This window comes from Chiloscyllium plagiosum, chromosome 21 (assembly GCF_004010195.1).
Source record: "Chiloscyllium plagiosum isolate BGI_BamShark_2017 chromosome 21, ASM401019v2, whole genome shotgun sequence".
NCBI classification, from domain to species: domain Eukaryota; kingdom Metazoa; phylum Chordata; class Chondrichthyes; order Orectolobiformes; family Hemiscylliidae; genus Chiloscyllium; species Chiloscyllium plagiosum.
The window spans coordinates 49,654,206-49,666,421 of record NC_057730.1 but is presented as its reverse complement, the minus strand read 5'-3'; the positions used below and the strand labels follow the sequence as shown (position 1 = coordinate 49,666,421).

Genomic DNA, 12,216 nt, shown 5'->3' with positions numbered 1-12,216 from the left:
CTAGGGCTGTTTTCCCTGGAGCATCAGAGGCTGAGGGGTGACCTTAGAGAGGTTTATAAAATCATGAGGAGCATGGATAGGATAAATAGACAAATTCCTTTCCCTGGAGGGAAAGGTGAGGGAGTCTAGAACTAGAGGACATAGGTTTAAGGTGAGAGGGGAAAGATATAAATGAGATCTAAGGGGCACCTTTTTCATGCAAAGGGTGGTACGTGTATGGAATGAGCTGCCAGAGGAAGTGGTGGAGGCTGGTACAATTGCAACATTTAAAAGGCATTTGGGTGGGTATATGAACAGGAAGGGTTTGGGCTGGGTGCTGGCAGGTGGGACTAGATTGGGTTGGGATATCTGGTCGTCATGGACAAGTTGGACAGAAGGGTCTGTTTCTGTGCTGTACATCTCTATGACTCTAATACCCAACACTATTGTCTATCAATCTCAGCGACAGCACACAATGTTTAATGTGTGGAAACAGGACCTTTGGCCCAACAAGTCCACACTGACCCTCCGAAGTGTCACCCACCCAGACCCATTCCCCTATCCTATCACTCTACGTTTCCCCTGACTAATGCACCTAACCTATGCAACCCTGAATACTGTGAGCAATTTAGCTTGGCCAATCCATCTAACTTGCACATCTTTGGATTGTGGGAGGCAACCGGGGAATGCAGAGGAAACTCATACAGACACAGGGAGAACATGCAAACTCCACACAGATCGTTGCCGAAGCCTGGAATCAAACCCAGGTCGCTGGCGCTGTGAGGCAGGAGTGCTAACCACTGAGCCACTGTGCCTCCCTCTTCCTTATTTTTTCATGGGACATGGATGTTGCTGGCAAGACCAGTGTGTGTTGTCCAATATTAATTTTTCTTGTACTAGTGGTTTGCAAGAACATTTCAGAGGCCAGTTCAGTGTCAACCACATTGCTGTGCAACTGGAATTGTATATAAGTCAGACAAGGTAAGCAAGGCAAATTTCCTTCCCTCAAGTTCATTAATGAACCAGATAAGATTTTAACCAAAAATGGTGATAATTTCAGTGTTACATTCACTCAAAATTCACACTTTTTTAAAAACGTTGAATTTAAATTACAATATGGTGTGATTTGAACTGTGTCCTCAGCTGAGATTTACTGCAGGTGTAACCTATATGTCACCAGTTTCCTGACACAGATACTGATACAGTCTTTCATGTCCTGAGGTAGATGGATGTCATCCATTCTTTTTATTCACTGGCCAGCATTTATTGCTCACCCATAGCTGCCCTAGAACTGAGAAGCTTGTGAGGCCATTTCAGTGGACACTTGAGAGTCAACCACATTGCTGTGAGTCTGGAGTCACATGTAGGGCAGACCAGGTGAGGAAGGCAGATTTCCTTCCCTGAAGGACATGAGTGAGCCAGATGGGTTTTTCCTGACAATCAACAATGGTTCATGGTCATTCCAGATTTTTGTTTTTGGATTGATTTCAAATTCCACCATCTACCATGGCAAGATTTGAACTTAGGTGACCAGAACATGAGCTGAGTTTCTGGATTAAAGTCTAGCAATAATACATAGGCCATTGCCCCATTTATATTAAAGCTCAGATACAGACCACTTAGTTCAATTTATAAGCAAGATATAGGACATCCTGCAACTCCTATGCCATGTACAAACTCCACAATGTTTCATAGATTGTCTCATGTGAAACTAGTGCCTCTAGACACTTGAACGCAAGCTCAGAGTCTAATATTTCGGGCTGCAGTATGTACATTTGCTGGAAACAACAAATTCTGGCGATCACAGCAGGTCAGGCAGCAATAATGGAGAGGGAGCAAGCTAACATTTCAAGTCTAGATGACTCTTCATCAGAGTTTACTGAAGTTGTTCCTGCAATTGTTCAATAATACATCTATTCTCCCCTGTTTGGCTGTGAAACAAACTAGCTTATGGTTACGTGTTTCAGGAAGTGTAATTTGCTCCTTGTAATGATGTCAAACCAAGCAAATATCTGGAGGCCTACTCCCTTTATAGTCATGAGAATGCATGGTAGAATGCTGGTGATAAGAAAACCAAAGCTGCATGGTGCAGTCTACAGAGGATCTCACACACTGGTGTCTGGTCTTCCCTCATGAATCAGAATGAATTGGGGACATAGAAGGGTCATTTTAACTCACAGCAATGGGTTAGTTTGGATTGAGTAGAATTTAGAACATGCACAATCTGAAAGAGGAACCTAACCCACCTCAAACTCAGCCACTTCCAGTTTCAGAAGAGTCATGATAATGGGGTGAGTAACCAATTCACTCTCAGGAAGCAGGTTAGCCATTGAATCATGGAGGAGGATCCGTTCCTTCCCTTTTGAAGATTAGGAAGCAGTTAAACAGAGGCAAACAGTGCTGGATTGATTACTGACACACCTTTTGCAGCACTGCTTGTGGGTCAGGAGCCCAGCCACCCATAGGGAGAGCAGGGCCCAGGGTAAATCACACTGTGTCCCTAGTTTCAGTCCTCTAGCTCTTCAGCCTCCCTACCTCTATCTCTTGATGTTCTCCCTCCAGTTGTGACTTCATTTCCAGTCCCCAGCTGACAAGCTCATAGCCATGTTATTTGCTTGATCACAGATTGAGCCTATCAGCAGCACATCTGGGACAGAAGCAGCCTCTGATTGGATGTAAATCTCCTTCAGGTTCTGACGGTTCTGTTTACCCATGGTAACTCTTCCCTGATTAGCTGCCCCCCTCCCCCCCCCCCCCCCCCCACCATACACACACACACCTCCAGAGGGGACTTTTCCAAGGTGATTGCATGTTTTCAGCACAGGTAATTATGTTCCCCCAAAGTACACATATTGGGGGACCCTGATTCATCATACACTAGGGATGGTTCTGATCAGGAGGAGCAGGCATGTTTGCATCCCAATATCAAGATCTTTGCACTATCCAATCACTGCCAATCCACTCCCTCTGACTGATCATCAACACTCCCCAGTAGTTGCTACAATTACCTGGGCCTGGGCTTCCCTATGTTTCAGTGTTCCTTGCCTCACAGGAAGCCACACCTGTCAACCAGCCTGGCCTCCCAATCAAGAATCTGTTCTTAAAACTAAAACGCACAAGAATGAGTTTCTCAATCACAGCACTTCCCCTTGCCCTCCAAAAACTTGTCACAGTAAATATTTGACCACACAGTCCAAAATGGGAAGTATACATTCAGTGACAGATGGTGTATAGAAAATGTGATAAACAAAGGTGAGGTTAAGAGATAGAAGAACTGATTAAAAACAATGATAAATAAAACTTGAATGAGCTACCACATCTCTAGGCTCAGTTGTGGACAGTAAACTCAGCAGGTATTTGGCACCTTTCATGACTAGTGGATGTCCAAAGGTCGCAGTCAAGAAAACATTTTGGAAGCATACTTGCTGTTGTGCTGTAATAACATGGTAACAAACTTCCACACAGCATACTCCCGTTAAAAAAACCATGTGGCAATAAACAAATAATCTCTTTTTCTGATTGGTAGGTAAATGTTGACCAATCCACTGGGGATAGACATCTTAGAAAGTCTTTTCTGTTCTCTTGTGAGATGTGAACATTGCTGGCAGGGCCTATACTGTTGTCTGCCTGAGGGATATATGGGGTCTCGGTCTGTTATCTTATTTGGTAGACAGCCTCTAACACAGTAGGAGAAAGTGAGGACTGCAGATGCTGGAGATCAGAGCTGAAAATGTGTTGCTGGAAAAGCGCAGCAGGTCAGGCAGCATCCAAGGAGCTCCTTGGATGCTGCCTGACCTGCTGCGCTTTTCCAGCAACACATTTTCAGCCTCTGATACAGTATCCAAGGAGCAGGAAAATTGACGTCCCGGACAAAAGCCCTTAATCAGGAATGAGGTCTAAGGGCTTTTGCCTGAAACGTCGATTTTCCTGCTCCTTGGATGCTGACTGACCTGCTGTGCTTTTCCAGCACTACTCTAATCTTGACTCTAATCTCCAGCATCTGCAGTACCCACTTCCGCCTAGCCTCTGACACAGTGTGACTCCTTTAGAAGGGATGAGGATGGGTCTGGGAGGGATGCTCTTCAGAGAGTCAGTGTGGACTCGATGGGCTGAATGGCCGCTTCCACACTCTAGGGATTCTATGTAGTGGTGCTGCATTTCCTTGGAATCCACGAGGCTGTCAGCCTCTTTTGTGTTTGATGTTCAATGTCCTGGAATGGAATTCAGAGATGGAACCTTCTGACTGTACAGGACATTGGTGAGGCCACTTTTGGAAACTAGCATTCAGTTCTGGACTCCTTGCTACAGGAAAGATGTTGTTAAATTGGAGATGGTGGAGAACTGATTTACAAGGATGTTGCCAGGGTTTGAGGGTTTGAGCTGGAGGGCGAGGCTGAATAGGCAGGGGGTATTTTCCCAGGCATGTCAGAGGCTGAGGGGTGACCTTATAGAGGTTGATAAAATCATGAGGGACATAGATAGGGTGAGTCCACTGCAGGGAGTCCAAAACCAGAGGGCACAAGTTTAAGGTGAGAGGGGAAAGATAAAAAAGTGACCTAAGGGGCAATTTTTTCATGCAGAGGGTGGTACATGTATGGAATAAGCTGCCAGAGGATGTGGTGAAGGCTGGTACAATTGCAACATTTAAGAGGCATTTGGATGGGTGTATGAATAGGAAGGGTTTGGAGGGATATGGACCAGGTGCTGGCAGGTGGGACTAGATTGGGTTGGGATATCTGGTCGGCATGGACGGGTTGGACCGAAGAATCTGTTTCCATGCTGTACATCTCTATGACTCTATCACTCTAAATGGGACTAGATTAGGTTAGAATATTTGGTCAGCATGGGTGAGTTGGATCGAAGGATCTGTTTCTGTGTTGTACATCTCTATGACTCGAGAACACAGGAGAGAATGTGCTGCCAGCTGATCTATGACTGACACACAATAGTTTGTTTTCAGTGGCTAACTTTGTTTTTTTTTGCTGTTGATGAAGTCTTCTTAATTTGCTTCAAAATTCCTTACACTTTGATATGGTCAAGCACTAAGTACTTCTGGCAGTTTGGCAAGTGCCTAATGGGCAGGTTGAGGTGTTTCGTGTCATTGTTGTGTCTCTTGGAAATATAGTGATGTTCTCAAGGAGTGAGGTATATTTAATTGGGCATGTGCAGACAGCACAAGTCACTATCTGATTCATTCCTCTACAATGGTTTGTCTTCTCATTTATTTTTGTTGCAATCGGTGCCATTGGCAAAAGAACCAACAGTAATAATTAAAAAGACAATAACAACAAAGAAAATTATTGTGTAGAACGTACTTCCTGAAAGGGCTATGGAAGCAGAGTGGAACCAAAGGGAAGAAGCAGAAAGCTGTTGATGGCAGCACTCCAAAAGCTTGTAATTTCAAAATAAACTTGTTGGACTATAACCTGGTGTTATGTGACTTCTGAACATGATGTGGAAACATTTGCGAGGCTTTGGGGAAAGAGTATGGAAGGAATAGGAATTGGAAGGCGGACACAGTCACTGATGGGCCTAACGGCCTTCCTCCATGTATCATTCCGTGGCTGTTAGTAATTATCCAAACATCTTTTCAACAATACACTGGCATGCATTGTACATGGATTCCGAAGATATGCTCCAACTGTTTTTAAAGTGCAATTCCCAATTTCTAAACATAGAACTTACAAACGATATTTACAAACGCAATCCCATACAGGAGTGTAATTTTAAAGACCTGGCATACCATAATTTTCTGTACTTACAAATGGCTCATTTACATATGTTAAGAGGTAATAGTCATAACAAACCGTTAATACATACTGAGAAAAGATTGTGATTTCAAATCAAAATGTGATCTGGGAGAGACAAGTGTGAACTAGTAAATGGCAGAAAGGATGGACATCATAAAATATTTTCACAGAGAATGGAGCAGCTAATTGTAGGGGAGACAAGTTATTAAAGATTCAGTATGATGGAGTGATTGAAGTGTATAACTGGGAGATAATCTTCCTCATATGCATCTGCTCTGTGAAATGTACTGCTTTGGCATCAATGTTTAGGCAGTCTGAATATTTGTATTACTCTCAGGAAATGTTTTGATCCTGTCGACTAGTTTAACCAACAAACAGATTACCAAATCCATTGATGTTATTAATTATTCCTCATTAAAATAATGAAAGGTTGACGTGTTATTTGCAGTTACATTGCATGTGTGCATTTCAAAGTAATTTCATTTGCATTCCATAAAGGGCCACATTTCAACTGCTGGCTGTTTCCTCATATTTTAGATGCCACACCTGACCCTCAGCAGAGAGATGATAAATGTTGATTTTACTTTCAATATGGTGCAAGTGCCAAGGTGAATCAGCTGTGCACCTCATACCCTACACCCCTCTAGCAAATGAGATTGCATTCAAAGTGGGCTAATGTTACTAGAATATACTTGTTGACATTTGTTTCTGGTTTTCACCTTGCAGGCAGCAGAATTACCAGTTCTGTTAGCATGCTTACCAGCATTGGCAGATTCTGAATGAGAAATACAGTCACTGCAGTGTGCAGGATGTACAAAGTTCCACAGCAACATTCATAGGATCCCTTCAGTGTGGAAAAAGGCCAGTTGACCCAACAACTCTCTGAAGAGCACCCCAACAAGACTTACCCTCTTATCACATTATCCTATATTTCCCATGGCTAATAATACAGGCTGAAGCACCCAGAGGAAACCCATGCAGACAGTCACCCAAGGCTGGAATTGAACCCAGGTCCCTGGCGCTCTGAGACACCACTCAGCCACTGTACCACCCATGTTAAGATGACATTGGGCTGAATCATACCATTCTTTGGCTGAGTCCGAGTTGTGTGGAGTTTCTCTTTTGGAGGGATTTCAAAATATTTTACCAAATTCCTCACCATATTTTATCAAACTCGCCTCATTACCTGTCTACCCTACCCCTACAGTCTAATTCTAATTCCATTTTACCACGTTCCATTCCCCAGAAACATTTGCAACTCAGAAAATATCCCACAAATGTATGGAATGAACTATTAGAGGAAGTGGTGGAGGCTGGTATAATTACAAAATTTAAAAGACATCTGGATGGATACATGAATAGGAAGGGATTAGAGGGATATGGGCCAAATGCTAGCAAATGGAACTGCAATAATTTAGGATATCTGGTCAGCATGCACGAGTTGGACTGAAGGGTCTGTTTCCATCCTGTACATCTCTATTACTTGAACTCACCGGCATCACTTGCTCCTGCACTGGTACAGCCCAAGGTGCAGCGTTAAAGTGCATAGCCTCCTGTAAGTGGATCAGAGATGGGCCATGAGGTTTCTTAGAGCCTGGCATGTTGAATGCCAATGTCTCTGGGTGGGGTGTAAGTGGCCAGTGCCCATGGGGCATGTGTTGAGATGTTGGTGTCCAATGTCCAGTCTGGAGGTCCTTTGGAACAAGTTGATGAGCTGGATCTGCCAAGTATCCATTCTGACTTCCACACTTGTTTGGCATCTTTGGGAAGGTAGGAAGCTGGATATTAATGATGTGAGTTCAGCCATCTACGAAGCATTTAACAAGCAATAATCCCAATAATTCTCAACGTGCCACTGCCTAGCGAGAAGCTCACCATATCACTCATGAAAATCATAAAGTTGGTGTAAGATGGGTGGGGTAGTTCAAAAGTATGGGGCGTATTTCTAAGGGGAGAGGAGAAAGATTTTAAAAAGACCTGAGGGGCAACTTTTCACACAGAGGGTGGTTCGTATGTTGAATGATCTACCAGAGGAAGCGATAGATGCAGGAACAGTTACAACATTTAGAAGACATTTGAACAGGTACATGAATAGGGAATGTTTAGAGGGGTATGGGCCAAATGAAGGAAAATGGGACTAGATTAGTTTGGGATACTAGTTAGTCGGCATGGACAAGTTTGACCCAAGGGACTGTTTCTGTGCTGTATGACTCTATGACTCTCCAGTCAGGGGTCAAGCTGTGGGTTTGAAGTCCAGGTCAGGCTGATAAGGACAGTGGATTTCCTTCCCCAATGAACATTAGTAAAACAGATTTTTACAAAGTGAGGACTGCAGATGCTGGAGATCAGGGTCTAGAGTGGTGTTGGAAAAGCATAGCAGGTTAGGCAGCATCCAAGGAGCAGGAAAATCGACGTTTTGGGCAAAGGTCCTTACTCAGGAATGAGGCTGGGAGCCTCCGGGGTGGAGAGATAAATGGGAGGGGTGTGGGGCTGGGGAGAAGGTAGCCAAGAGTACAATAGGTGGATGGAGGTGGGGTGAAGGTGATAGGTCGGAAAGGCGGGTCGAGCGGATGGGGGGGAAGGAAGATTGGCAGGTAGGACAGGTCAAGAGGATGGTGCTGAGCTGGAAGGTTGGAACTGGGATAAGGTGGGGGGAGGGGAAATGAGGAAATTGGTGAAGTCCACAATGATGACCTGGGGTTGAAGTGTTCCGAGGTGGAAGATGAGGCATCGGGTGGTGAGGGAGTGGCAGTGGAGGAGGCCCAGAACCTGCAGGTCTCGGCAGAGTAGGAGGGGGGAATTGAAATGTTCGGCCGTGGGGCGGTGAGGTTGATTGGTGCGGGTGTGCTGGAGAAACAATCCAGTTGTCACCCAGTCCCCACTATCCTATACTAACTTTCTGTTTCAGCTTTATACCTCCCCCATCTATTTTGGTAGGATTTGAATTTATATATCTGACCATTATGCCTGGTCTCTGAATTACTGGTCCGATAATTTAATCACTATGCTATTGCTCCCCATAGTATTCTCAATACTTCATTTTTTGTTTGGACTTGCATTTCGAAGGCTTGTGGAAAAACTGATTTTTTGAAATTCTATGATAATACTGGGATTTTATAGTTCGTCTTAAAAGGTCAATGAAAAGACACATTGGAATTTTTTTTAACAAGGTATTTCTTGGAAACCACATGGTTCCAGATAAGTGCTGGGCTTACACGAGGGAAAACACCTGACTGTCTTTACCTCTGGGTTTTGTGGCTGTTTGTTTGAATTCTCGCTGGAGAGAAGCATGCTGGGGAAAAAAGGAAGTTCCCTGTCTCATTTCTTATGTTTCTTGGAAAGAATCCTGATTATGGATCCATCGTCCTTGCTGTCCTGGTCCAGGGGCTCTCAGAGTTTGCAATAATGCCTACAGCTGCAAAAGTCTCCAGTGACAACTGCATATGTTCTGCAACATCAGTCTTTGTCCACCTGAACGTCAGATTGAAAGTCTTCTGAACATCTGAAAACTCATCCCTTTTGCCTCCAGGAACTAGGGCTTATTGGCCAAAAATGTTTTTTTAATGTGAAATTCTGCAGAGAGAAATCCACTTTTGCTCTTTTTTTATTCAATGTGTATGTGATATTCAAGGGTAAACATTTAAATTTTCATAACCAAAAGAGAAAATGCTGGAAAATCTCAGCAGGTCTGGCAGCATCTGTAAGGAGAGAAAATAGCTCATGTTTCGAGTCTAACTGACCCTTTGTCAAAGCTAAAAAAAAGGGAGAAATAGGGAGGATTTTATACGAGGCTGAGAGAAGGTGAGTCATGGCTCCAGAAACAAAGGTAGCAATTAAGAGGTGATGATGACAGTGCTTGTTCCATGTTCCAAGCTAAATGTGTTCATCACTTAACTAATTTATTGAATAAGTTTTGTTTTACAGTCAGTCAACAATTTTGTGTTCATTAAAGTAACCTGGTTGATGGAGCTTTTAATGCTAAGTCTAATATAGAGAAAGCCTACAATTGGCTATTTTGGGAATCAAATAATTAAAATATGCTGTGATCCATTGAGTATTGGGACTGGAGAAAGACAGTGTATCTCTCCCATCTCTGTCAAAATAATAGATCATTTATGATAATTGTATGAACTAGAAGCAAAAGCAGCCCCTCAAATCTGCTCTACCATTCAAAAAGATCATGGCTGATTTGTTTGTGGTTTGAGTTTCACATTCACAACTACCTAATATGACCTTCAATTCCATTTCCTGACAAGAATCTATCTACCACTGCTGTAGAAATATTCAATGATACCACCTGCACCACCCTCTGAGTCAGAGAGTTCCTGAGCACACAATCCTCTGAGAGAAACATATTTTATGCTGTGATGTAACTGCAAATAAAAAACTCCCTGCTTTATATTCCTACAACACAGTACCCTGATAGTTCACAATTGATTTATACATTTGGTAATCGTTCAAGCTGAACCAACTAAACATTATTTCACAAGAGCTAACACTTGCAATTAGAAACAAACCAGCCAAAACACCAGCATTTATTTCAACTATTTTGATATTTTTGTGACCAATAATCATCTTCCATTTTTAGGAATGATTCACTCCAGAAAAGACCTACTTGGCTTGATTAATGTACTTTCGCAAGCACCTCCTTCAAAATTCCAAGATTTACTGAGTGACTTGTTGGAAAAGGGCCTTTTAACGAAGGATGGCTATCGGCATTACAACCAATGTGAGCCCGAGGACTTGCCGCGGACCATCCTTGTATCTGTTCTTGGCAAAGAGGAAAGTTACTGTCAAGCATTTCTCTCCCTTCTCTGCTCCCATTTTCCCTGGATTTGTGGGGTGTTTCAACAAGTTTCCAACAACAAGGATCAAACATGGAGAAATGGACAACCAGGCAGTAAGTAACTTGTCTTTTTCAATCCAGCTTGAAATAAATTGGTGTGAGAAAATAGAAAGAATGCATGTGAAGGTGTTTTGATTTGTGACATGATATTGATGTGGCAGCCCAACTGATGTCCTTAATTGTGCTGTGAGTGTGTACTCTGTACTCTAATTGCCCAATCAAAGCAACATTGCTGTTGTATGAAGCTCCCAGCACAGTGATGGATTGGGGCCTGCAATTTATCTGAGTACCCATGTTGCGCATTGCACTGAGTAAGCCTAATACCTATTAGCCAGAACTAACTTTATTTACATCACCTTAACAGAAAGAGTAGTACTACACAATGCTTGATTTTTATTTCTTTATTCATGGGATATCAGAATTGCTGGTTAGGCTACAATTGTGTATGGAATGAGCTGCCAGAGGAAGTGGTAGAGTCTGGTTCAATTACAACATTACAACATGGATTCAGATGGATATGGGCCTAATGCTGGCAACTGGGATGAGATTTATTTAGGATATCTGGTTGGCATGGACAAGTTGGACCAAAGGGTCTGTATCCATGCTGTATATCTCTTATGATTCTATGACTAACTTATTACTGATCCTTCGTTACCCTGGAGAAGGTGGTGATCAGCTAATGTATTGCACTTCCTGCCAACCTAATCAAGCATCTTGCATAATAAAACAAACAACTACAAATGCTGGAGATCTGAAACAAAAACAGAAAGTGCTACAGAAACTCAGTCGGTCAGCAGAGAGAAAAACAGAGTTAATGTTTTGTTCATCAGAACAGTTCATCAAAACATTTAAACAACTTGCACAATATATACACATAATTTCCAGAATAAAATATGACAAAATACAATGTGAACCAAAATGTATATGACCAAATTTACCAGCATATTTTTTTCTTTTCCCTTAATACCAACGTAGTTCACAAAAAATAATATTTGACAAGAAATAATTTTTAGAAATAATTTCCTTCTTCCTCCCTCCATTTGGCTACTTTCTGTCAGTGTATCATCTTCCATTTCTATCAGCTTGACTCTGCATTCTCAATCTCTGTGTGAAATCTGACCTTAAATTTCAACTGGAAACCAGATTCTGGATTAGTGGAGCTGGAAGAGCTTAGCAGTTCAGGCAGCATCCAAGAAGCTTCGAAATCGACATTTCGGGCAAAAGCCCTTCATCAGGAATAAAGGCAGAGAGTCTGAAGCATGGAGAGATCAGCTAGAGGAGGGTGGGGGTGGAAGAAAGTAGCATAGAGTACAATGGGTGAGTGGGGGAGGGGATGAGGGTGATAGGTCAGGGAGGAGAGGGTGGAGTGGATAGGTGGAAAAGGAGATAGGAAGGTAGGATAAGTCCGGACATGTCATAGGGACAGTGCTGGGCTGGAAGTTTGGAACTAGGGTGAGGTGGGGGAAGGAGAAATGAGGAAACTGTTGAAGTCCATATTGATGCCCTGGGGTTGAAGTGTTCCGAGGCGGAAGATGAGGCGTTCTTCCTCCAGGCGTCTGGTGGTGAGGGAGCGGCGGTGGAGAAGCCCCAGGACCTGCATGTCCTTGGCAGAGTGGGAGGGGGAGTTGAAATGTTGGGCCA

At 43.1% G+C, this 12,216-nt stretch overlaps 1 protein-coding gene across 1 annotated transcript in view; it reads left to right on the top strand.

Annotated features, from left to right (window-relative positions):
* The first annotated feature begins 6,288 nt into the window (after positions 1-6,288).
* Positions 6,289-12,216, top strand: part of ciita (class II, major histocompatibility complex, transactivator) — an 86,221-nt gene continuing 80,293 nt past the window's right edge. The window contains exons 1-2 of the mRNA XM_043711088.1: positions 6,289-6,337; positions 10,318-10,629. Of these exons, the coding sequence (XP_043567023.1) occupies positions 6,301-6,337; positions 10,318-10,629 (349 nt within the window). The 5' untranslated portion in view covers positions 6,289-6,300. The remainder of the gene's footprint in view (positions 6,338-10,317; positions 10,630-12,216) is intronic.